Source organism: Clavelina lepadiformis, chromosome 5 (genome assembly GCF_947623445.1).
Source record: "Clavelina lepadiformis chromosome 5, kaClaLepa1.1, whole genome shotgun sequence".
In the NCBI taxonomy this organism is placed as follows: domain Eukaryota; kingdom Metazoa; phylum Chordata; class Ascidiacea; order Aplousobranchia; family Clavelinidae; genus Clavelina; species Clavelina lepadiformis.
In genome coordinates this window covers 16,453,847-16,480,450 of record NC_135244.1, presented here as the reverse complement: position 1 = coordinate 16,480,450, position 26,604 = coordinate 16,453,847, and the positions used below count along the sequence as shown (strand labels likewise).

Genomic DNA, 26,604 nt, shown 5'->3' with positions numbered 1-26,604 from the left:
ATAAAGCGCTATGCACCAGAAATGTGCAACGTAGATGTCTAATGCAGAAAAAAGCTACTTTGTAAGCTAAGTAATTCCCAAACACTGACAACTGTTTGGTGCATACTGGTGCACACTTTTTGTTGCCTACTGGTGCACACCAGTCATTGAAAATTCCCCTGTTTGGTGTACAAAAACTTACATTGCATTATAGATACTGATACACAGAATAGAACAGAGGCGAACATTTGTTGTCTTTTCTAAATTTGCATGATTCCTGGTTCTTATAGCCTACATAAAGCGGGCCAAATTTCGAAGCGCCTGTGATGCCAGTAGTCAGATCAGTATATAACAATTATTGTGTTTGTTGCAACTAATTGCTATTTGAAGATTCCAGTATTTCCTGCTATGTACTAGCCTAATTGTTTTATAAGCTATATAGCTTATTAATATATTTCTGTATTGTGTTGTAGATTTCATTGAATTATTTAGGCTATGTAAAGTGTGGCTTTCATTGGTGTCAGTCTTTGCAGTGTAAACATGTCAAAAATTAAGGCTAATTAAAGTTTGCATATAACTGCTTAGAAAGTTTTCACTTTTGTTAAAAACTTCATCCTTCAGTCCAAATGGAACCACCTACGAAGAAGATAAAAATAGAAAAGGCAGCAGTTCGAGGAAAAGGACCTGTTGTTTCTTGTTACACGGTTATTGAAACTCTTCAACAAATTGCATCAAAGCAAGGAGTCCATTTTGATGTTGTTCATCCACGTAAGCGAAAGCATTCGATGCCATATGCTGAGACCTACTGGTTTTACGACAGTGGAAACCTAGTTAATTCAAATGGTATTATAAACCACAAGAAGACTACTGCTTCCAATGGGTGCAAAACAATGTTGATTAAAGCCCATCAGCTCAAAGCACGAAAGATGCAGACCTCTAAAAAGTCATCCAATAGTCTTTTTGAAGTAGAGTACATTGCAAACTTTAAAGTTATTGAGGTATATTACTAAAGTCCAGTTTGTTGGTATTCAAGCATTTTAACAACAATGTTTAAAACTAAGCTTTTCAGTTTCAATTTGTTTATATCGCAGTTGGTACTTTTCTACTGTTGCAAAGTAATCATTGCAGCTGCATAAACAATCATGTGTTGGCATTGTGAGATGCCTTCATGATGTTGTCATTCAAATGTGCTTAAATATGTTTATGTTGGCTGTAAGTAAACAATTAGTCATTTACTTAAATTATGTTACCGGTATTAAAAGTTAAAACCAATAGGTCTTTTTTCTGTTTCTAATTTAAATAGGAACAGTGTTTACTATAGAAACCAACCATCACTCCAATAAATTTTTGGCTGCCGTTTTTTCACCAAGTGTTTCATAAAATATAGTACACTATATGTTTGAAGCTATTTGTCTTTGCTGCTTGTGAGTTTCTAACTTGAAAATTATGGAAGTTATAAATATAATATCTTTTAATCTAATTCTAACTTTATTTTCACCCCAAAAATTAAAATTGTTTTATATATCGCCTTCTCTTAATATATCCCTATTATTTCTCGTAACCTTACCTCCTTATCTTTCATAAGTGACACAGGTTATAGTAAAATAGGCCTAGACACTTCTTAAATTTTATATATGATAATTTCATTGAAAATTTGCTTTACAGTCAAAAAGATACTACTTGGTGAAATGGGTTGGCTGGCCAATGGAAGCAAACACATGGGAACCAATTTGCAATCTCAGTTGCTCCAGCTTAATTCAAGAATTTCATGAGGAGTACATGATGCAGCTTGATAAGTTTATGACAAAGAAAAACCTTCATTGGGAAAAAGTAAATCTTGTCATCTTTTGCTAGGTTATTGTTTATTAAGTTAAGTAGTACGGTAACCAGGAAAGTACTAATGAAGTGAATACCTTAACTAAGGCAGCTCATAATTTCAATGGTTTTGTGAAAAACACTGTTGTTTTGTCCAACAGATTACCTTCTTATTTTACCCGATTATACTAAGCTTTGACTTCATTTTTAGGTTTTCTTTTTTCAGTACCGTATAAAAATGGACATAATTGAGAATTTCAGTTAAGTAAGTATCATACAATTGATACAAAAACGTCTTTATGTAATTTTGTCGTGTGCTATCAGGAAGTATGGAAGATATTTTGTGTGAACTGCTCATTTTCATGTTTCGGTTTCATAAAAGTTCATAGTCATAGTTTCATGTTTCATAGAATGATGCCAGTAAGTAGTGCAGTTACATTAACGTTGGCATGTCAAACTTGATCCTTCTTGCTGCTGCACCATGCGCTCAGATATCAACTAAATATACCATTGCTTTATTTTTTTCCAAGCATTTCTTTGAAAATAATTATTATTCATTTTTAATGATTTTTCTGAAAAATTTTTGAAATACCTCCACCAGTAACCAAGATACAGTATTTTGAAATTTTGGCCACTAGAAGGATTTTAGGTGGTGAACGCAACCATTTTTTCACTTTACATGTTCCTTTTTTGTTTGTAACTCTTTGCCTTGAAGGATTTTTACGATGAAAATATGTATTTTACCATTTTTGGACCCAAAGAATTCATTTTTAAAGTTAAAATAATGCCAAAACAAAGATTTAGATGAGAAACAAGGGTTTGAAAATTGTTCTCACATTTTTTTAATGCTCCGACTTTGGAGCAATATTTCGGAGCGTTGGTAAAATGTTCCTAAATTATTTTTTTTCTTTGAATAAAACAATTATCATTCTAAAATTTTGCTAAGTTTGGTTGATGTAAGTTTTGTTAAAAATAAGATATGAAGCTTCAAAGATCACTATAAATATTCTTAAACTAGAATGAAGAAATGACATATAATTGGTAAAATTAATTAGCTGAGCACTTTGTTAAATCAGCATTTACTTTTAGCAGTATGTACTGGTATATATATTTTCTGCATATATATATGGAAAATTTGCCTCCTCGGTTCTCTAACTTTCTTGTTTGGGTCATCTTTTAGTCCGTTTATTACTCATTAGCCACAAAACAGATGAAAATTGTTGTAGCTACTGGCATACAATGGGGATTGAGGAGGAACTTATCTTAAATGTATATCTGGAAATCGAAATAAAAACCTCAATTTATCATATTTTGAATTGCTACAATTTTTTTACTGGTGAACTTGACCAAGCGAAACCAGTACGAGAGTATGCTACTCAAAACATATTGGTACCATGCTTTAAATATAAATTCAGCGTAATATGCACAAGAAACAAAGATACCTTTGAAAGAAAGTAACATGTGCTGTACCACAGCATCATGTCTTTCAAATACAGGGTCCTTCCTGCACCAGTTCACTGAAGGAATTCAGAATTTTCTGCAAGTCACGACTTTCAATTCGGTAGTTTCGTCCAGATACTGTTGCAGGAGTAGGAGGTGAAAGTAAACACAAAATATGATCAGAAGGAACACAGCAAAAGTCATGTCTTGGCCAATAAAAGTATTGGGAAGGGCCAAGAGGTACCATAAACTTAATGCTAACATTCCCTTCTTCCCTGAAAATTTCACTGACTATACCAACCCACCAATTTGAATCATACATGCATGCAACATAATCACCAACTTTGAAAGAACAAGGAGATGTAACATGAAAGAATTTACTGTATGTACTCCACCACTGAATTCTGTATCATCACTGATTCTTTTGAAAACAATGCCACTTGAAGACTGTGGTTGAAAATGGTGAAATGATCTTGTGCCGTGAACTGTAGAGCCTTGAGTATACCTTCCAGTTAAATCTTGTCGAATCCATTAAAGCTCACTTCTTTCGATATCAGAAAAAACAAGCTTGTATATTTATAATTGTATAGTGTCATTAAATTAGATTGTAATTTTGATATCCACATATAGTATGGTACAACTTTGGCTCTCTCATGTTTATTGAAGCAAGTATTTTTTGCTAACTGGGATACTTAACCATATTATGATGTGTCTAAAAGATAGGTTATTTAGTTTAAGACAAACTTACATCAACCAAACTTAGTAAAATTTTAGAATGATAATTGCATTATTAAAAAAAAAAATTTTTTTGGAAGTTTTTGCCAACGCCCCGAAATATTGCCCCAAATTCGGGGCATTAAAAACATGTGAGAAAAATTTTCAAACCCTTATTTCTCATCTAAATCTTTTTTGGCATTATTTTAACTTCAAAAATGAATTCTTTGGGCATATTTATAATTTGCAGTTATATAATTGTGTAAGTTTATTAATAGCACCAGCTCTATAAGCAAAATCTGGTTTTATGAATCACAGACATTCCATTACTGCCCTATGATAGCAAAATATGGTTAAAGTAGCTTCTATATAAACTGAAGCAATGGTTATCTTTATCTGATTGTTTTCTATAATAATGTTTATTTTTTAAGCTTATTCGTCCTGGCAAACTATGCAGAAACATCACTCAAAGAATGTTTGACATGATACCAAACAATTTTCATTTTCATGCGGAATATGCGACAAAAAAACAAAAACTTCATGTTGAACTTATGGCCTGGCAGAAGAAGATTAATTCCATTAATGGGCAAAAACCATTATTAGCTATAGAAAATGAAGTTGATTTAGAGGTATTGTTTTTACATTGTGGTTTTTGTTTGTATCCAATACATGTTGTTGGAAAAACAATATGTCTTCTACAAATTACATTCCTAATTAAGCATTTGAGAATTCCTAAAGTTTTTGTACGTGACATTCTAGCCATTTCCATCTAACTTTACTTGGATTGTGAATAATATTCCTGGAAAGGGGGTAACATTACCAGTCGATCCATTGTTGGGTTGCAACTGTGTGGATGGCTGCGGAAACAACCTTGATAAAGGGGGATGTTGTCCTGGCGTTCACAAGGGGAGGTTTGCATATGGACTTGAAGACAGATTCATAAGAATAAAGCCTGGGAAACCAATATTTGAATGCAATTCTAGGTAATTTAAAAAAAAGAATTGTCTATGTAAAATGCTAATTTTAGAGTACTTTATGATATAAACTTCTAACCTTGTGGTAAATGCACGTTGATGCTGATTTTCTTGTTTTCAGATGCAAATGTGGTCCTAACTGTTCAAATCGAGTTGTCCAAAGAGGACCACAGTATGCAATATCACTGTTTAAGACACCAAATGGAAAGGGGTGGGGCGTAAAAGCACTTCAACCTATTCCTAAAGGTGCTTTTGTCATGGAATATGTAGGAGAAGTAAGTTGATGGGAAAAAATCAATGTCGATGGTGCTCATTAATTAACATTACTTGTGTAAATTGAGATTTCACCAAAAGGCTAAAATGAAGAAAATTGGCATAGTTTGTAAACACTCTTTTCGGTTTCACGCATATAGTGTGTACTGTAACTTGTGTTAGAACTTTTTGCCAAATCCCTTTGCCGAGATTAAAATCTTTTGTTAAGATTATAACCAACGAGGAGGCTGAGAGAAGAGGTAAAGAATATGACAGCTGCGGAATAACTTATTTGTTTGATCTTGACTTCTATGACTCGCAAAATCCACTTACTGTCGACGCAACTAATTTTGGAAATATGTCTCACTTTGTTAATCATTCTGTAAGTGCTGAAATAAGGAAACTCAATTAGTATGGCCATCGTAACTCAAGAATATGCACAGCTGCAAACGCTGTGTTTTATATGTAAATATGCTATGTCAAGTAATAGTGATAGTTAATGAACATAACATTGCATGTTTCGTTGTTATATAAATTTTATTCTTTTTGCCCCAGTAAATACCTTAATAAGTGATGAAAAATATTAAATAACATTGCAATATCTGATATCTTTTGTCATCTTCCATTTGTTTTTCAGTGTTCACCCAATTTACAAGTCTACAATGTTTTCATCGACAATCTTGATCCATCACTTCCTCGCATTGCTTTGTTTGCTCGAAAGAATATTGGGATTAACGAGGAGCTTACTTTTGACTATCAAATGACAGGAGATATGACAGGTAAGTTTGCTGTTGTATGCATCAGCGAGTAGTTTTAAACTTAATGTATGTTGAAAGAAGCATGTATCAAGAGAATGATAAATGTATTTGGCGGAATCTAATCTTCTATTTTTAAATGCCAGGTTTTTGCACAGAGGTCTGCAATTATATTGTGTTTGTTAAAGCAACGTGTCCACCCCACCCACCAAAAAAAAAATATAAAAAGTCTTATTTATTGCAGATGGCCGCGAAGACATTGTGACCAACATCAACGACCTGTCATCAACAGCAGTTGGTGGTAGCACAGACGACAATTCTTCAGAAAACTCTTTTTCTGCATGCTCGTCGATCAAGAAGCGAACTCGATGCCTATGTGGATCAAGTAACTGCAGAATGTGGCTTATATGAAAGAAGACAAAATTTTCCCCAAAAGGTTGTCGATTCTCATGTACCGATATGAAAAGGACCACTTAACTCAAAGTACAGTATGGTAATTGGACTGAAATGTCTGACTGCATTGTAATGACAGCTTTAGCGGTGCGTTTTCTCTCGTAGGATATTGCGAACATTTCTGTGCCTTTTTATGGACGAGTGGTGTTTTTATTTTATTCTTTTTGAAAGGCATGAAGTTTGATTAAATGAAAAAGGCAGTCACTAGCACTGTTGTCCACAGTAACCGCTGACAGTGATACGTTTTGCCCAACAATTCCCCTTCCAACCAAATATAACACGACGAGATAGATTTTGAAATTATGCGCTAAGTTCTCACCTCTAGTTTGTTGTGAAAAACGAACTAAAGTACTTCAAAACGATGAACATTAGTGTGAACGTGAGTTTCTCATTTCGTGTGAACGTGGCCGTTTATTAAAGTTATGTTCGTTGCGTGGGGAAGGTTTCATCAGAAATGATTGATTTTTTGCTGCTGCCAGTAACCGACATTTGTTTTATGAAACAAATCCTGCTCTGTTTCCACCTTGTGGGAGTACTACCAACACGATGAAGACGAATTTACCTGCCCAAACATGTGCAGTTGGTTATGACTAGTTTTTATTCACTGAAAGTGTTGAACTAGATTTGATTGCTATACTGTTTTTAGTCAATATTTTCTTTAGATGAAAATTCAATCACATTTATTTTTTCTTAAAAACTTCAAAATAATAATCTATTTATTTACATACATCTCCATCCCAAACTTCACTTTAGTGTGTAATTTTGTACCAGCATTTTCATGTTGTGTATGCTACATCAAAATAATGACTAATGAAAAATCAAACGTTTGTATTTATCGTTTAAAGTTTTTTCCGTTGTTTGAAAGTTGTTGTACCGGTAGACGAGTGTTTTATCGAATGAGCACACTTTGTCGTCTGTCAGCTTGGTATCTGGTAGATGTTGTAGCATTTTATTTTTAAAGAGATTTAGAATTAGCTTCTGCTATTTAAAACTTTTCACTGACCTTAAGCATGCTTATGAAGTTATGCATTGTGAAAGACTTTTGCTTTTTTGTACATTGCCATGTGCGATCGTATCTATTAAAACGCACTTGAAGCATACTGTCGTTTTTTAAAGAGAATTTGTGGGTAAATGGTAAAATATGCTGTCATTACTCTTTACAAGTTTTTGAAGGACTTAAACATAATTTTCTAAAGAGCTAGGCATTAAAGTGCATATATTCCGTGGTCAAAGCCGTTTGCAAAGAAAGATTTATTGTTCTTCTTGTGTTTTGTTATCATTCGTGTACTTAATTTTGCAACACCGTTTTGATTTCTCACCATGCTAAAATGGCGTGGTCCTGTTGCAATAGAAATTTACCAGACTTTTTGTCATTTACTTTTAGAGAGGATCCAAGTTCAGAGAATATAATAATTTACGAAAATAACCCGTATCTAAATAACTTGGCCGTAAGCACGTGAACGGTAAGGATAAGCATCAAAACTTGGTACTTAACCTGGGATAGATTTAACCCTGGGCGGAAATTTGCTGTTTTGGTATAAATTTATAAATAGCATCTCAGTCGATTAAAAATAAATTGAAAGTGTTATATTTTGTTCTTATTCAAACCATTAAACGTTATAACAATAAAATTGATTGTTATTTAGTTGCATCGTATTATCTAATTTATCTATCCGTTGAAAGTATCTATTCTTGATTCTTAAAACAATATGGAGCCGTCCTTTCTTGTAGCGTTGCATTCGCTATGGATAATTATTCTGCTCAAAGGTAATAAGACGGTAAAGGACCTGTGACCTAACGTGCGACACGTTACTGCGGGTAGATTGCGTTAGTATAGAAGTCGGTTAAAGTTAGACATGCATCATCGCCACAGTTTATATAACTTCTTACAATTACACTGTATCCATTTAAGTAGTAGCCTTGGTTACTCATTCTTCCGTTGTCGTTCAGGAAGCTACAGTACTTTGTTCTGCACAAGTCAAACTTGATGCTTTTTCCAGCTATCAAGTATTGTTCTACGGAAGGTTATACTTCTAATACCTTGTTAGCGTTTTTTATTCTTTATGGAAAGGCGACCATTATTCTTAAGGGTTTAATAGTTAAACCTATTTAACCTATAAGCTTAAAAGGGCAGATGTTAAGTATTTACATCCTTAAGCACAACAAATTTACGCATGAAACCGGCAGTAGCAACGACGTTTCCAATAGAGGTATTAAGGTGAGTCGAGGTACCACTATTTCTATAAACTCGCTCCCAAAAAACAAACATCGCATAGAAATATTATTTTCAACTATAGTTTCACTTTTTCAGGACAGGAATCACTCACTGCTCCGTGTCACTTAGACGTATGAACCGTATTTAGAATAGGAGAAAATCGTGTAAATCGAACCTTCGTGTGTTTTGGTTCCTTCCTGCTTTGAGATTACTTTCTTATAGCTTGATACTCAAACGTCCACCTGAATTAATATATCTTGCCGAGACGAAGAAAAAGCTGTATTCTCTGCTGGCAAACCTCTGAGGTATTAGGCGCTCGATAGCAACAAAGGAATAAGGAATGTGAGATCTTGGGAGCCATGGAGAAAAATTTATGTATCCATAAACTGAAAAGAAATGCACAAACAAATATCAGTCAGTTTGTTTTTTGAAAGAAAAGCAAAATTATATGCGTTTTAGACTATGTAAATTCAATCTTTTTCGGAGGAGCATGCCCACTGACTACCCTACTAGATCGCTACTTTTTGCGTATTTTTGGAAGCCCCAAACATACGTCGCAACATAGCTCACCTTGCCCTCCCCCCCAAACCTAAAGCCACCACTGGTCGTATCGTTTATTTTTAGCCATTGACTGTAGGAAGCGAAAAATATGGTGCTAACCTCGTTATATTGAATGGAAGTAAGAAATATTCGCTCACAAACAATCAATGATAGGGGAAAAGTGGAAAAACCCTGAGGTCTTAAAACGGGCAAGGTATAAACTGCGCTGTGGTGTTACGACGACGGAAGGTTAGCACGAGGCATGACCGCCAAACCCAGAATGCCAAACCATTTATGCCAACTAAAGTGTTGGATGGCAAATCTTCGCTGATTAAAAAAGTTCATTTCAAATTGCCCTATTAAATCCGCCCAATTTCGTTTACTTCAATTGTTTCAGCCGTTTACAACTACTCCACATACGGTGTGTTGTCTTTACCCGTTGTGATCAAAAACGTCTTTGTTAAGTCCCAGCATTTTAAATTAATAACTTTATTCTTTATTTATAGACCTATGGGTTGCTTTTGTCAGCATAAAGTAAAAAAATCATGTTCATAAGCGGTGAATGTGAAATCAATTGTAGAGAATTTTATTATGCAATATTTTGTGCTCACTTTAGCCATAAACAATTTTCATGACTTTCAAGTCCACTTTTTTATGGCAAACTACTGATTACCGTTAAAAATGTGTCATAAAATCAATTGCTTTGAAAACGATTCAATAAACAAAGACGACGTTTGCTTTTGCGTTGCTATATACATCAACGCGATGAGACAAACGTAAATAGACTTAGTCAAAGGTATACGCGATAAGGTTTCCCGATACGTTATACGTACAGTACAAGACGCCAGATATACTTTAAACAAAGATTCCTTTTTAGGAGAGAAAGTTTGTAGTGTGCTTATACATATGCATATATGGTATAGGTAGACGGACAAGTGACCAAGATTGATGAAATTTTAGCCGAAGACGATGATAAAGTTTCTCGAATATTGAAAACAAGATGAAAAGGGTTGAGAAACTGCTGTCATTCATTTATGCACGTGCAGTTAAGTTGAGAGAAAGAACTTGCAAATTCTTTCCCGATCACGGTTGAATAAATATTGAGTGATGATTTAGGGTTACATTGAGGTTGGTGGGAAATGTAAATGATGGAAAAAACTTTCAAAAAACAACATTTACCTACAGTATTGCCTATATACTGTTGAAAATGAAATGGTTGTTACAGTGGATGTACAGTATATGACTATTATGAGCGTTTACCAAGTCTAACCTATGACTAGCAAAATACAGTTTCTAGCTTTTTCACGGGGCGCGCGTATTGTTTTGTCGAAGGTATTGCTCTAAGAAAGTGATTGTATTTGTATACGTTACAACACAAAAGAAATCGAATTATGAGCTCGGTAGAATCATTCAACAGTAAATTTTATATCAGTTTCACTGTGTTCGGGTAAAATTAAATGTATGCCGTTAGGGCAAAACAAAAGTAAAAATTTAGCTTCACGCACGTGCGTACAATGTGCCTGTAGCGGCCTGGGTGGCATTTTTAATACCATTACATCATTTCTTGGAAAAGTGTTTTCCGGTTATTGATTGAAGTTTATGAACTTATTTTCTTCTCCCACTTTTCAGAAACCTGTCTATCAACATTTCAATTACCCTTGTGCTTCCAATGCTTCTAATGGCTTATGCTATTATCACGCCCGCTTTGGTGGGGATGCGCGCCGTTGTCACCCATCATGTTCCCTGTGGGAAATCATTCGCAGCCTACAAAAAATTCTTGACGGTCGGCACTACATTAACCCGGTCAGTCCCGTCGATCGCGTCTACTGGCAAAAGAGGCTGCCCTTGGTTGACTGTTTAAGACCACTCCAATTGTATTCACTTTTATGTAGATAGCGCTGCCGCAACTTCTCGTTTATCAGCTACTTTGGCGTATAAATCGAACCGCAAGCCACAAACTCCTCTGTTTGCTGCTAACAGCACTCCTATTACTACGTATGGCACTAAACAATTTAATGTTTCTCTTCATCCTCGCTTTTCTTATCCGTTTGAATTTGTTCTTGCGGACACACCTTATTGCATCTTGGGTTTAGATTTTCTCACCACCTACAACTTTGTCTTGGATCCCAAAGCCAAACATCTAATAGATGTACCGAACCAACATCAATATACTTTAGATCCTGTTGCATGTGATCTTGTTCGCATATTCATTCTCAGCCCAATAGATCCTGTTGGAGATCTTTTACATCAATTTCCGGACTTGCTACAACCCATTTCAGTTGTTAAACCGGTGAAACATTCCATCGTTCACCACATTCATACTACCGGTCCTCCTGTGCGTGCACGTCGATATAACCCAGAAACTATGAAGATCTTGATGACAGAGATTGAAAACTTGCTTTAACGGAAAATCATCCGCTACAGTGATTCTCCCTACGGAAATCCAGCTTTACTTGTTCCTAAAGGTTATACTGGCAACAAATATCGTCTTGTCATTGATTATAAACTGGTCAATAAACAAACAATCAACAGCTGTTATCCTCTTCCGTTCTTACATAGTTTTTCCGATGTTTTGTATGGTAAGACTGTCTTTTCTAAATGCGATTTGTCAGCCGCTTATCATGAAATAAGTGTGGCTTCAGAAGATGTTTACCAAACGGCATTTGTTTGTCCTCTTGGACAATTTGAATATACAAGACTTCCGTTTGGTTTGTCCGGCGCTACACGGACGTTTTCCAGACTCATAGGAAAAGTGGTACGTCTTCTTCAACATCTTGGAATATTTGCCTACCTCGATGATATCATCATTGGAAATAGGTGCTTGTCAGAACACCTTGAACACCTTAAGCTGCTTTTTCAACGTCTTGATGAATGTGGCTTAACGCTGAATTTTGACAAATGTCAATTCAACCGCAAGTCTCTTGACTACGTTGGCCATCACAAAAATTCCCAAGGTATACGACCTACTCAGGAAAAAGTGCATGCCATTCTTGATTACTCTCAGCCCCAAACCTGCAAACAGTTGAAACGTTACTTGGGCATTTATTGCTATTATTTTTGTTTTCTGAAAAAATTGCTCTACCATCTTGCAACTACTTTACAAGCTCGTTCCCAGCAATCGAAGGAAAAGTGACCCCTTAAAATGGAATGTAAAATCTGAACGAGCCTTTGCCAACAGCAAACAAGCTATTGCTAATGCTAGCACCTTGGCGTTTCCTAAACTCCATACTCCAACTTATTTAACAGTCGACGCTTCTTTGACCGGTATTGGGGCAACATTAGAACAACAACAACAAGGGAATCAACGTGTTCCTTTGGCCTTCTTTTCAAGACAACTGAATGCTAGTCAACAGAAGTACAGTTGCTTTGACCGAGAGCTCTTGGCCGCATGCAAGTCAATCCGAAATTTCCGCTACTTCTTGTCAGGCCGCCAATTTACTTTGCGTACTGACCATTTCCCTTTGGTTTCTAGTCTCAATAAGCTCTCCAAACATTACTCACCAAGACAGTTTCGACAGTTGTTGTTCATTTCAGAATACACTACAACCGTTGAGCACATCGAAGGCTCTGCCAATGTTGTGGCGGACCTCTTGTCATGGTTTCAACCTTCAGCACCCAACATACTCTCTCCAATCTTTCGCCTCCTTTAGAGTATGAGAAAATGGCACAAGCTCAGGATAATGATCCTGCTATTCAAAAACTACGCACCGTACCAACATCACTCAAACTTCAAGACTGCAAGCTGCCCAATAATGACTTAACCATTCTTTGTGACGTGTCCACTGACACTGAGCGTGTTCTTATTCCTCCTCTTTCCAGCGTCAAGTCTTTCTTCACTTACATAATTTATCACATCCTGGTAAAAAAGCCGCAATTAAGCTCATCAAGGAACGATTTCTTTGGACAGGGATGTGTAAACAAATCGCTACCTGGGTCCAACAATGCCAACAAACTATCAAGAAGGAAACATTTTCGCCACACCAAAACCGCACCTGGGGTGTTTAAAATTCCTTATGGTCGGTTTTCTGATGTTGCAATTTATTTGATTGGACCACTTCCAACCTCAAACGGTTACAAGTACATCCTTACATGTATTGACCGGTATACTAGTTTCTTTCAAGCCATACCACTCCCTGATGCCACCACGGAAACCGTAGACTTACTTTGTCAATCACTGGTGTTCTTTGGTCAGTGTTCCGATCATTCTCAAAAGTGATGGTGGACCGTGTTTCACAAATTTTGCTTGGGCAGAAATTATGCGCTTTCTTGGTATTCAACACAACCTGACTACAGCTTATCATCCAATTTCCAATGGATTTACGGAACGTGCAAATGCAGAGCGCGCCATCAAGTGTTCAGATGAACCTGAGCGTTGGTTTCACAAATTGGATTTTATTGTCTTGGCTCTGCGTAATCGCTATCTTCAGGATTTGAAATGTACACCTGCTGAGTTCGCTTTTGGCAACACCTTACGTCTCCCAGGTGGTTTCTTTTCTGACTCCAAGCTTGCTTCTGCTGTTCCTACATCCAACTACCTCGGTGCTTACCGAGACTTCATCAACGATCTTCAGTTTACTCCAACGAAAACTCAATCACTCATATACGAAATTCATACAGTCCTACGTTCATCCGGATTTGAAACATTGTGACCGTGTTTATGTTCGATGTGATCATGTCAAACAAGCGCTGGAACGCCCTTATGTTGGTCCTTTTCTGGTATTGGAAAGATACGAAAATTATTTCGTTATTTCCCGTCATGGCAAACCGGACCGCGTCTCCCTTGACCGTCTCAAACCTAGCTATAATATCGATATTGATGCTCCTTTACCGTCATCCTTTTCACATCAACGAAATATTTCTTTGCAGGCTCAACATCCTTCTCCACAGTCATTGCCCTCTACTTCAACGACACCACTAACAATACCACCTGCTCTAACTGCTTCAGATTCTATAAACTCTCCTGCGGCTATAAAACTTCTCGGACTGGTCGCAAAATCATTCCACCGAAACGTTTCTCTGATTAGAAACACAACATGTTCTTTTGTTTGTTGCTTACTTGTTTCTTTGTATTTACATCAGCCGCTCAGGTGAATCTTCACCTGCGATCACAACAATTTCTATTATGTCAACGTTCGCATTCTCTTGGGTTATATATCTTTGATGACGACATCCATTGCCAAAAGCAAACACCCTTCTACATACACAACTGCTCTGCTACCGTGTTTGCTCCAGATCTTCATCTCCAGAAGATTCCTGCAACAGTTTGCACTTCACAGATTACATCCTGGACAACTATTTACTTCTTTTTTGGGACTTATCAAAAATCGGCCAATACATTCGACTCACATCCACCTTACAAACAAGAATGTTCATCTTGGAATGAAACCAAAGTTTCATCACATGTCCCACTCATTATGTCTAACCCTGCTGCGTACTCTACTCGCAATGCTGTCCATTATAAGTTCGTCTGGCCGACTTCAGCTTCTGGGACAGTAACCAACAACTTTCTGTTTCACACTACCATTTATTATAATTACGTCATGGACACAATGACGTCTTCTCTTGGATGTATACCATGATAGTAGCCACATCTGCTTTCCAGTTGGCTCACTAGCAACAGTTGTATGACTTACTGACGTGCCGTATTGCCGACGAAAATCTGCAATACGAACAGTTCCAGCAGTATTTGCAAAACATATTGCTCTCGGAGTTACCCTCCAACATGTAGTTGTATTATCATCTTTAAATTTTTCCTTTATTTGTCCATAACTCCATTAAATGACTGTTGTTTGTGCATGCTCACGTTTGTTATCATCAGTATGTTACATTTACCTTGTTAACTTTTTCCTTCCGTAGCGGGGGAGGTATGTAGCGGCCTGGGTGGCATTCTAAATACCATTACATCATTTCTTGGAAAAGTGTTTTCGGGTTATTGATTGAAGTTTAAGAACTTATTTTTTGATAACACTTCACAGAAGAGGTTAGAGCAGTGGTTCTCAAAGTTTTTTTCCGATTCTTCCCTTACCAACCAAAACACCGTCAATTCCTCCCCCCCAAAAAATCACAAAAAATAATTTCCAAAATTTTACACTACCTGAATATTGTCCCTGGATGATGTCTTTTGAAGATTTATCTCAGGAATAAAATTCAAAATTGCAAAAGAACGCTCTTACAAAATAACCAAACAAATTTACGAACAAATCGTTGCTCATCTTTAGTGAGAACCGTGAGCCTCATGTTGAGAAGTTAATAAAGAAAATCGAGGAGAAAAGCGTGTGAGTTTTGCTCGAAGGTCTCCGCAAATATCGTGTGTTCCTCTTTTTTTCATCACTAGCTTACTAGCTAGTTCTATAAGTACCTTACTAACAATAAAGAGAAAACAATAGCCATTATGAACCAAACAGACACGTTTATAACGTCAGTCACTGCAGTTAAGGAGCTTGTCCTCGCGCACTATTGTAGACATCTAAACAACCTCTTCGAGAGGATTTTTCTGTTACAAATAAAATCAAAGTTTTTTTCATATACAGTTTTTCCTCCCCAATTCCTCCCTAGAGAAAATTTCCTCCCTGGAATTAAAAATTCCCCCTTTAGTGAGCCAAGTGGCCCGGTTTGAGAAGCACTGGGTTAGAGTATTCTAACCGCACGCAACAATATACACGCCTATACGCTGCGGGACACTTGATCGGTTAGCTATAGTTCCAGGTAGAGAGTAAGTAAAGTAGCAAGGCGAAATATGAAAACATAAAATGCGATCTATGCCACATCAATGAAGATAGAAACGTTGAAAATTATTTTTTAAAAGTAGTTTTACTTGCTTTGGAACTAAAACCTTTAATCGCGCTTAAATTCCAAAAACGTGATCTATCGCTTCCTATAATTTACATGACGTCAAACCCCATAATTGTCGTCGGAAAGACAACTGGAGGCCATTTCGTATAACCGCCCATATCTAGAAAGATAAGAGAGCTACTAACAAAGTGATCAGTTCAGTAGTTACTAGCAAAAACGCGATAAGAGATAGTATTACGACAGCGTTTTTCAATTTTTTCGATAGAGGACCTCTTTTATGCCATCTTATTGTATTCAATGCTCCATAGGCAAAATGATTTTATTTCCAAATATCGATATCCTTACAAAGAAATTGAATTTCGGTATTAGATTATACGGGAGCACATTGTGATACGAACTGTTCACGCTGTCTCATTAGTAGGCTATTGTCTTTAGCCAGAACATACGTCATTTTGATTATATACCAAGCAAGTCTTCATGTGATAGTTTTCTATGGAGCATCATCCGCTACCCTACTACAGTAGGCCCAAAGTCTTGTTACAGGTATTCACCCGGTTTTACTCTTTATATAATTTAAATTACAAACGTAAAATGCATTGCGAGCCCCTGGTTGTTTGCTAAAGGTTTGAACTCACTGTGGAGAACATTATAAACAAATTCGGTTGACCTCACCTCGGAGCCCACAAACGTTCAATTTCTTGCTGTTGTGTTTGGGATGACGTATTTACCTTGTCTGCTTTCAGCTACCGTGAACGAATAGTTTTCAACTGACGTCGACTTAAATTTATCCGATTCATTCGAACACCAGCTCGCAGACAGACCAGTTGTTTTTAACCGCGTGTAGTCAGTCAGTCGTTGCGTTTGTTACGTCAAGCGGTTTATTGTTCAGACAGGCATACTTTATACTGGCATGAGAAAATAGCTGTTACTTAGCAAAATAATTATATCTTGCTATACCGTAGCTGTATACAGAAAGTGGAATGGAGGTAATCATGTTACAGGATAGAGTGTAGACTAGAGTGTGAGTAAATTTAGTTTTGTTATATTGTTTTATGTGGTGGTGTTTTACTGTCCTTGATGGCATGTGCAACATATGTTGTTGTACATACCATCAACGATAACATGGGTATACGATTAATATCATATGTAACGTGGGTTGCTGTTCAGCTACTTCATTTTTTCTGAACGTAGTGTTTAGAGATGTTAGCTACAGATCTTCGAACCTAAACTTTAATTACTGAAATTTGTTGAATGCTTTGTGTGGTCAGTTCGATGGTTAACGACGGAATTTTTCTCTATTTTTGCATTTTTTTCAGCCTCGGGTATTTTTACTTCACAATCGAGAAAAAGTCAGTAGCCTATAGCAGTTACAAAACGTTACACCATACATCTTTATTGGAGTTCAAAGTTAGCTATAACGCAGTTTAACGTCTTTGCACAAGGTATTTATAGCTTAAAGCTAACAATTTTGCCTGGCATCCACATTTCATTTATCAAGAAAAGTAGCCTTGGGCAACAAGAACGCGTAGTTAGGCAACATGAGAAGCACAGTGGGAGAGCTGGTTGGGATATGTTCTGCCTATTCGAACGCATAATTTGTTTAGAATTATGAAGTAAAAGACATCATTTCACACAATACGTAACTGAAGCACTATAGCTCAGTTTATCACTATAAGCTAGTCACAGCATATAGCTGCTGACGAACTACTAGATACAAAAGTGACGTATGCAAGAGATACGCTATTACGTAGGTAGGAAAGTTCTTTGGTACGATGGAAAAATCGTGATATCTAAATATAGATCTGTTGAATGTTGATGCGCCGTAGCCATTCCTTGTCTGCTTACGTAATTTTTCGAAGCTTGATTAAGCCGATTGCAAAGCATACGACTACGTCATTAAACGAAACATTGATGTATAATTATTTTCCTACCAAAGGGTATATATGAAGTTTTATTGCTCACGCAATAAAGCGCGCATGAACGCGCAAAAGTAATCATTCACGAAGGGACGATTAAAGTGCGACTAAAACGCGCTTGAAACTAACAATTTTAGTTTTCTTCAACTTGTCCACAGCCTAGCCCTGGATAAATTTTGAAGGAATTTTCGTTTTTAATGAGACGTTTGTTATATTATCGTGTGAAAGTTATAGTGAATTTTGACTCTTATTGTCAGTATACCCACAGTAGGCAATGCTGCAGCCTATGCATCTGCAGTATGAGAACGAAACGTACGAATATAGAACGAAACTCAACAAATACACCTTAAAAATCAACATTCAACTGTCTCTGTACTTGTCAACCTGCAGCTGACTAACTTTTTGTACGCAGATCTCGCAATTCATCAGTCATATTGCAAATGATTTAAACTAATGAACCACCTGCCATCATAGCGGAAACACATCGCTGGCAAGAGATACAGGCCTTTCATATAACCTGCATGCTATGAAGCTCATTAGCAACGCTACTAGCTCTGTAACTGTTCTGGAAACTGGTGAAGAAGCGATGTATATTGGTACCACGCCAGCAGACGAATTGTTTGAAGAAGAAGAGTTCATCAACGTCAACCTAAAAGAAGAGGTCTTAAATCCAACTGAATCCAGCCCTGAAGTTCCTGGCTGGAACATTGGACCTTTGTCGGTAATAATTGCTGTAGCGTGTGTTATTCTTTTCTGTGTGGGTCTATCGCTTTTTATAAACAGGCGAGACCCGGGTCGACGAATTTTACCAAATTTTAGGTTAAAGCTGAAGTGTTGCCATCGAGTTAGATCTCAACCGCAACTAGACGTGGGCTTGATACAAGCAGAGCAATTTTAGATACGATATGTCACCTGAAGCTACAGGGACCGCAATGGTCTGCGCAGATCCAAGATTTGCATATAATTGTCTGTATAGGCCACTGTATTGTGCTTATTTATAGGTCGTAACCTATTTGATGCAAATGATTGTCATTTGTTTTATGCGTTAGGTGAATGCACAAAAATCATTAGTTACTGTCACATTAATCTATGCAAACTGTTAAAAACATATTTTGGTAGGGCCTAATATTTGAAATTTTTTTTGTCAAAATTAAGTTTCACAGTCATTCGTAGAAAACATTTTGAAGACATACATTGCACGTTGTAGGTTCATTGTAGTTGCAGTAGAGGTTGGAATGTATGGCTACTATATTTACAAAACTATTGCATTTTTTATTATTCCAATGATTGCTGCTTAATAGTGCACTTACGCTCCAATTAAATGCTTAAGTTATTTGCTAAAAAAAATTGTTTGATTTTTTCATTTTTTCTTGTATTTTTTATCTCTTGCCTGTTTTTGATTATTGTGACTCTAACATTGTCATTTCTGCTTATGGTCCTATAAAGTTGTAGCTTTTTCGAATCCATTCTACTGCGTAACTGACATCGTTGTTTGTTGCAACTTCATTGCTTTTCCATTTCCTTTTTGTTATAAGTTATATGGTACACGAAAATTAATTTTACGCTTTCGCAACTCGCAAGGAAAATTAAAGCCACAAATCCGAGAAAACATCTGTTTCTTTTATCAAGTAGATCACGGTAATTATAATCTCCGAATGCAAGACTATGTAATCAACAGAGAGTGCCCATTTCTTGTAGGAATTGGTTCTTTATAATTAACTGGTGTCGACGACACGCCCTGCTAAGCTGATGCACAAGTGCCAGATATTCTTGCGTGATAAATTATCACGACGTTCACTGAAACTTGACAAGTTGTCCAAAACTGCGGGCTTCATGTTCCTTCGTCACGTTTACATTTTCTCCATGCTGCTTCGACATCAGTAGATACCATGGCCGAGATACAATGCAAACGAACCAGGCCGGAATATGTTCCTGTAGCGACCCATGGAAACGAGCTCATGTTCGGATTCCAGCGCATTTTGTGAACCGCGCATACAAGATCGGTGTAAGGTTCATCAGCCAAGTCTTCAAAAGTTCTGCAATGTAAAACATAGCATAGGAAATATAGACATAGATATGTTCGGCAATTTGATAAGTCATCTGTAACGTTGATCCTTGCGGAGACTCAGCGTGCATGAAACGGCGAAGGCAAGATGAAAGCGGGTCTCAGTCTAAATTTGAGGTAATAAGGGTATTACCACAACCATAAAGAACTTCAACTATACACAGTTACAGCAATTTATTCAATTTTTGCCAGTACTATACGCAGAACGTTTAAATTTACCCGTTTGTACTGAATTATCGACAGATTTAAATTTTTCCTACGCTACCTGTTATATAGTGGAACTGTGTGCGTATTTCAGTGTAAGTACGTTACATATGCATGCATTGCATGGCTATGCGCGAGGTCCCAACGAATCGTAGATGTAGCAAACAGGTTTATCACTTTTACGATAGGACCTGGTATACTACTTACGGTAGGATATACTACATGTTTTTCTTTCTGTAAACATAACGTTTGTAGCTATACCCAGCTTGCATTTTCGTGATAATAAAAGCATATGCCCCAAAATTGTAGACTACTAAGGATAACCCAGCCTCAATATCCGAATACCAACCTTATTCTCGCATGAGCTTCCATCTGTTTCCATTTCGACAAGTGAACATCAAAGTTGGTGTCATAAAAGATCAATTTGTAAGAATCTTTCTCATCGGGACGGTCCTCAGTGGATAGAAACTATACAGTAGATAAAATATGCGGCGATATGAGCCAACAGGTGAGGCATGGCGTATAGCGCACAACAAAACTATCCCAAACTGATATACTGTAAAAATATTCCCAATAAAAATTTCAGTCTTTATGATGGAAAAACAACCAATATATTAAGACAGAGTTTCAAAGGTTTCGCTACGACGGTTAGTATTCTTTAAAAACATGAACTTGTTTCAAACACCATTTACGACAAGGTTGATTAAGTAACACTGTAAAATAAGCAAATTCGCTTTATATTGGCGATATTTAATTGTATCTTACAGCTGGGTTTGCCTTTCCTTTCCAATCAATTTCAGTTGCAAAAATTAGCATTCTGCTATATCTTTTGTTTGCGATGTAACTTCTATTCCAGTTGTTGCTAATTGAAACAATCGCGTTCCCGGACACGTCACCACTTGCGGCAGCGTTCAACCAATCGTTACATGACACCGTCCAGCTGGCCGCCTAAAAAAATTTTAACAACTGTCATCGAAAATCTTCAAAAATTCTCAAAAAGTCTACAGAAATAAAAGATACCGAAACGTACCTTAAATGGCATTACGTTTTGCAGCTGTGATACAGAAGAAGTAAGATTAAGAAAGCAGCAGCCGTGATGATAGGGGATCGAAAAGACGCTATCCGAAGCTGCGTAAACACCACACCAAAGCGGCGACCAGTATAACTCGTTCATTATGCTCATTTTCGGCGGAAGGCTATGCTAAAACGAGGCATAAGTTTCAAATGAGCAACAACAAAAAATCAACAATCTGCTGAACGGCTAATATTAACATAAAATGTGACAATTATTGGGTCAACAGGCCGAAATGCGGGATGATAGGCTAGTGCCAACAACAAGCAACTTGTGCTGTTTTTAGCCTGACGTCTACATGCTTTCTTGCACTTTCATACCGTGCAATTAGCATCATATAACAATGCATGCGGTGTCATTTCACAAGAAACCGGGCACCAAATTTCAAATCTCTTGGCAGCCTATAGTTCTGTCATCGGCGACTCGGTTGAGCCTCACCTGTGCAGCATCAAGTTTTGAAATAAAAATCCGCCTTTGATTTGTCCAGCAGATCCATCTTTCATGCGTCATTCGTGCGTATACGATATTGTGACGTTGTTATTATGCGACAAATTCCTACACAAAACAAATAGATTAAATACTTACCGGTATATCTGCATCCAATTTTCTTCTGTCCCATATTTTAAGAAACCTGTCAGCACCGGTGGATACAAGAATATTCGAGTTGAACGGACACCAAACAACATCCCTCACTGCCTTTGAGTGCGCACGGTAAGTTGAAAATGGATAAAGGATAAGGACGTCTATAACAGTAAATATGAAGCGACCGATGGTATAAAAATAAATTGTTTACATTCATTGCTTACAATGTTCACTTGCATAATATGATAATAACATCAACTATAGTAAAAAAATGTATGAGAATCAGTAAACAAACGATTTTGAAAATAGTTATCAATATTGTATATATAGAGTAAAAGTTAACTAACCACCAATTTTGTCTGTGAGAAGCTTGGAACTGGCGTTGATATCCCAAAAGGCAATGAAACCAGACGCAAACCCTGCTACTATCACGCTACAATCGCCATGAGGTGACCACGCAAAACACAGACATTGACCAAAAGAACGTTTTCGAGCAGGTTTTAACAAAATCGTTGGATTGACTCTAAAAATAAAATAAACAATGTGTCATTATTACCAAAGATTTCACCATTGCTGTAAGAAAATCGTATTGTCCCGATTAATTATAATCCGTGGTTCCCGTTTAATTTCTTCGTCTTTTATTTTGCGGTTTGTATTTGACAGCGGCTTATAATTATTTTTAACATCTGGCTTACTTTCTAAAATTAACAAAATTATTAGAAACTACAAAAACAATAACTGACAAAATAAAATTCGTTTTGTATCAAAATTTAACCGTAATTCGTTTTACCAACTTAACCGCACATCAATACTCATTTTAATCACTTAGGCGATCTACTTTGGATAAAATACGTCATTCCCGCATGTTCAATGACGATTTGGCAGGGTTTACTTATTTTTTGTTTTCTTTGAGCAGTTTTTAGTCATTACAATAGGCTAATTACTGTCTAGTATTTGCACGTCTGATGTTACTCAATACAGTTTTTGAGAAAAAAGACGTAAACAAATGATTAGATCATTCTGAATACAGTATAACATTTTTTCCTGTTATTAGTAGAGTAAAACGTAACATTTTGAAACTAGTTGATTTCTCTCAGAATGAAGTGAAAAGTTGGGCCTGGGTAAACAAAACACCTGTAAATATTTCCCAATCCCGGAATAGAGGTCAGTTGGGCTCTCTTAACTTTACACCCAGCTTTGATAATTCCTTTCTTAGACGGCTTTGGCATAACAAAGATGCGAACATCTCCACTCCCACATGCCGCTGCAAGCAGTCCAAGTTTTTCGCACTCCACAGTTGGATCAGGTTCTTTGTGCACAAGTGGACACCATTCCAAACACCATACGGGCCCACTTGATAATGCTATGCCATATGCAAGTGAAGGACTCTGTAAATATACTTATGTTATTCAGGTCGAATTTTATTAAAAGTAACACCATTCAACATCATTCAACCTGTAATTTTGTTGTGATAGATTTTACAGGTAGTTTTCCACAATTCCACAGTTGAATTACACTTTGCTCCTTGTATGTGACATCGGGTTGCAAAGGGTGCTCGCCAACATGAGTTGCAATTGCCAGATACTGGGCCTGTTCTGACTTATTAGGATAAGGACACCAGGACATGGCCCACACTGGGCCACCAACAAAAAATGTCATTGGTCCACCTTGTTCTGTTGTCAAGGCCTCAAATAATTCCAGCCTCTTATAATTCATGTTGTTTTTATCTTTCAAAGTGACTGGTTTCTTTCCCTTTCTTATTGTGTTTAAAATGTCTGAGTTTATTGCAAACAATGGTGATGTTTTAGTGAGATTAAACGTCTCTGCCAAATCTGCAGTATCTATTTCCTCCCAATGGGCGAAATCAGAATGAAAATGAAGATGGTTCTTCAAGTAGCTTTCTTCAAGCTTCTTCTTGAACTGATATGTCCACTCAAATGCATCGGCCAATGGTTTATCCATGGCCGCGTATGTGTCACTGGGACCTCCACCAGAAGGTCTGACACGTTTTTGTTTACCTCTGAAATTCTTTGTTGGGAGCACATCTTCATCACACTTATCATCTTCTTGTTGATACTGAAACAATCACAAAAAAGTATTTTAAGTGTGCTACAAATTTTAATTTTATATTGAAAATTGATTTATGTGAATGACTGAATGTATTTACATAAACAAAATCTTCACTGAAGTCTTCAGTATCCTTATCAGGGGATGCTGACAAACTCTCCGCAGCTTCACTGCTCTCAGCAAACATTTGAATTTTCAATCTGCCAGCGTGGGCAGCTGTTCGCCCAGACTTCGGAAGGCTTGATTCACTAATATATGGTTTGACATGGACATCTGAAAAAATGAATAAAAAATTAAATTTAAAAAGGGGCAATAACTTCCATAATATAAAAACTAAAATACATTTATAAGTATGAAAAAACATGAGAAATAGGATTACATTTTGAAACTTTTTATGAGCATGACAAATAATGACCTTGTAAGTGTTCCAACATTGCATCTTGTGCCTTGAACTCTTCTTGGCAAATTAAGCATTTAAACTTTAAAATCGATATTTGAGGACAACTGTTCATAACGTGATAATGTAAGCCTGATACTGAAGAATAAGTTTTCTTCTTGCAAGCCCAACAAGTATACGCAGTTTCTTCCGACTGTGAATCTTTTCGCTGCTGTTTTATGGATTCATAAAACATATCTGGCATCGTCGGGGATTCATAAAATTCCCTTTTTGGTCTGAAAAATCAATTTACTAGTTTATTGATCATTATTGATTGATTAGTTTATTGTTTATTATTGATCAATAAAATTGCTGCATGTTAATGGATGCCTGAATGGGGGCTTAGGGTGCTTGCCTTTGAAATTTGATTTATTGAGTTCTTGGATAGGTTTAAAAACACTTTTAACATATTTCATGCTGTTGTCTTGAAAGAGTGTCATAAAAAATTGATATAGATTAACTTAGGTCTTGTTTGCAAGGTTAGCAGGGCTTTATAGGCAATATTGCACTTTATATTGTATTTGTAGAGTATTTTATTCAAGACAAATCACCGTTGAAAAATTTGGTTTCAGTGCACTGAATAAATTTTCCAATAAGCCTAACACTAAAAACTCCAAAACTCCAATGTAATCTATAACATGGAACGTGTGGTATAGCACCCCTTTGCACCAGTAAATCGGTGCATAAGTAAACCTTCTGTTTCAGAAAAATTTGGCGAATCATAACAACTTTCCAGTAACGTATCAAGCTGTTGGTTTTATTTTAATTTGTGGAATTTTATTATAACTTCTTTCGTCCACTGAAAAGAAATGCAGTCTGGCTTATTAAACCCTGAATAGAAAGTTAACTTTGAATGAAGGAAGGAGAATTTTGTCTTTTGCATGCTACCCATGCAATTTTGGAGCTTTTCCATGAAAATGCACCCAAGATAATTGAATCCGATGGTACATGAGTGAAATGTAAGAGTGAGTTGAATGAAAATTATGATATTGCCGTGGAGAGTTTGTTATTTTAAGTTGGAAACTATAGCTGGATCTAAAAAAACATGATCCGCAACTTGGATTACAATTTACAATTATGACAAATTCAACCTATAGTAGGCCTACTATTTTAAAAGTGCTTGAAAAGTGGTTTATTTCTGACTTAAAAATTTGTATCTGCACCAATGATTGAACACAAGACAAGAAGAAAAAATATTTACCTTGTTTTATGTGCCATGAGCCTATTTTATTTATCTATTTAGTATTATACAAATAAACGTGTCATGAGCCTTTCTGTAAATTAGTTGTCAGATTAGCAATAATTTGGTGCCTAAAACCGACCTAATATTACGTAAGCTATATTACCTTGTTTGAAGTAGGTTTGCTAAAGCTTTTGGGTCTTGCGGAAGGAATGTTGCACTTTCATCCTGATTATCTAATTTCCCATCATTAATCACTCGTTTTGGAGTTTTGCTCTTTCGACGATGATTTGATTTAGTTGGGGCCATTGTAGAAATCAAATGTAGAGCCCCAAATTGACAAAAGCTGCCAAATGCGTGGTGTCGTAGGCTATAGCCTGAAGGTTATGTTGCTCGGATTCTAAAAGCGCTTCTTCTTCAAAAGCCTGAAAGCTACACGATATCTTTCTTTGTCTAAAGAATCGTGCAAGTTGCTTAATTGAAAACACTAATGGAAGTTTCTAATTATAGAAAACAAATGTTCTAATGTGTAGTATACACTTGAACTGCATCATATCATTCGGCGAAACAACTTTAAAACGTTTTCTGCACGCATAAATAATACCTATCGTTCAGAGTATTTCAGGTCTACGGGTTGACAACATGCAATGCAAACGATGTGAATTTGTTTAGGGTAGTTCCCCAGTAAAAGTGAGCTGAACTTCATGAACATCTTAACATCTTATCAACAATTTTGCATGATGACTTTGTTGTCAACAAATGTTGAAAGGGGTGGTTACACATGATGTAATGATGCGTTTACATAAAAAACTAATTCAAAACGTTAAAAAGATTTAAAAATAACAAGTTCAGGAGCTAAAACTAAGCAAAGAGAATGTTTTGACTTAAATTTTGTAGTTTTCTTGGTTAGATAATTAATTGCAGAAGACTTGTGATAGCTACTTTTCTTCAATTCTTGTTGAAATACTGACAAAAACTTAGCAAATTATTCCTAATCTAATACTTTTGCATTCTCCTAAATGTAAATGTCTTTTTAAAAACTCGGAAAACAAAGGAAAAAAATGATCCGTAAATCCAGTCCGCACATCCGTATTGCTACCTTGCCCAACTATTTTGTTAAATTATGGTATGATACAGGGTTGCCAACTGGTAT

The 26,604-nt window shown here is 36.5% G+C and overlaps 3 protein-coding genes and 1 long non-coding RNA gene across 4 annotated transcripts; 3 read left to right on the top strand and 1 right to left on the bottom strand.

Annotated features, from left to right (window-relative positions):
• The first annotated feature begins 456 nt into the window (after positions 1-456).
• On the top strand, positions 457-7,745 carry LOC143460170 (histone-lysine N-methyltransferase SUV39H2-like). The gene is made up of 8 exons (XM_076957586.1): positions 457-977; positions 1,645-1,809; positions 4,380-4,577; positions 4,708-4,931; positions 5,044-5,197; positions 5,404-5,556; positions 5,812-5,953; positions 6,174-7,745. The coding sequence occupies exons 1-8, from the start codon at positions 606-608 to the stop codon at positions 6,338-6,340; spliced, it is 1,575 nt and encodes a 524-aa protein (XP_076813701.1). The 5' UTR covers positions 457-605; the 3' UTR covers positions 6,341-7,745.
• Positions 7,746-12,732: 4,987 nt separating this feature from the next.
• On the top strand, positions 12,733-13,786 carry LOC143459575 (uncharacterized). Its single transcript, XM_076956790.1, has 2 exons — positions 12,733-13,238; positions 13,330-13,786. Exons 1-2 carry the CDS (start codon positions 12,733-12,735, stop codon positions 13,784-13,786), a joined length of 963 nt encoding a protein of 320 aa, XP_076812905.1.
• A 2,810-nt stretch (positions 13,787-16,596) lies between these two features.
• On the top strand, positions 16,597-19,454 carry LOC143460042 (uncharacterized). Its single transcript, XR_013117821.1, has 2 exons — positions 16,597-18,566; positions 18,665-19,454. It is a non-coding gene; the product is annotated as an uncharacterized LOC143460042 (long non-coding RNA).
• On the bottom strand, positions 19,361-26,090 carry LOC143460041 (general transcription factor 3C polypeptide 2-like). Its single transcript, XM_076957398.1, has 11 exons — positions 25,618-26,090; positions 24,251-24,507; positions 23,936-24,108; positions 23,224-23,844; positions 22,903-23,156; positions 22,116-22,291; positions 21,772-21,929; positions 21,145-21,315; positions 20,880-21,062; positions 20,464-20,582; positions 19,361-19,881 (listed from the first exon to the last, which is right to left on the bottom strand). Exons 1-11 carry the CDS (start codon positions 25,758-25,760, stop codon positions 19,677-19,679), a joined length of 2,460 nt encoding a protein of 819 aa, XP_076813513.1. The 5' UTR covers positions 25,761-26,090; the 3' UTR covers positions 19,361-19,676.
• Between the last annotated feature and the right edge of the window lie 514 nt (positions 26,091-26,604).

Bases quoted from the DNA above. Each gene is read 5' to 3' on its own strand.
- LOC143460170 (XM_076957586.1), top strand. From the start codon at position 606: ATGGAACCACCTACGAAGAAGATAAAAATAGAAAAGGCAGCAGTTCGA. The intron at 978-1,644 runs GTATATTACTAA...TTTGCTTTACAG, and splicing joins CAAACTTTAAAGTTATTGAG to TCAAAAAGATACTACTTGGT. The intron at 5,954-6,173 runs GTAAGTTTGCTG...TATTTATTGCAG, and splicing joins AATGACAGGAGATATGACAG to ATGGCCGCGAAGACATTGTG.
- LOC143459575 (XM_076956790.1), top strand. From the start codon at position 12,733: ATGGTTTCAACCTTCAGCACCCAACATACTCTCTCCAATCTTTCGCCT. The intron at 13,239-13,329 runs GTATACTAGTTT...TTCTTTGGTCAG, and splicing joins ATCCTTACATGTATTGACCG to TGTTCCGATCATTCTCAAAA.
- LOC143460041 (XM_076957398.1), bottom strand. From the start codon at position 25,760: ATGGCCCCAACTAAATCAAATCATCGTCGAAAGAGCAAAACTCCAAAA. The intron at 21,930-22,115 runs GTTAGTTAACTT...TTACTGTTATAG, and splicing joins TCTCACAGACAAAATTGGTG to ACGTCCTTATCCTTTATCCA. The intron at 20,583-20,879 runs GTAAGATACAAT...TCTACTGTATAG, and splicing joins AAGGAAAGGCAAACCCAGCT to TTTCTATCCACTGAGGACCG.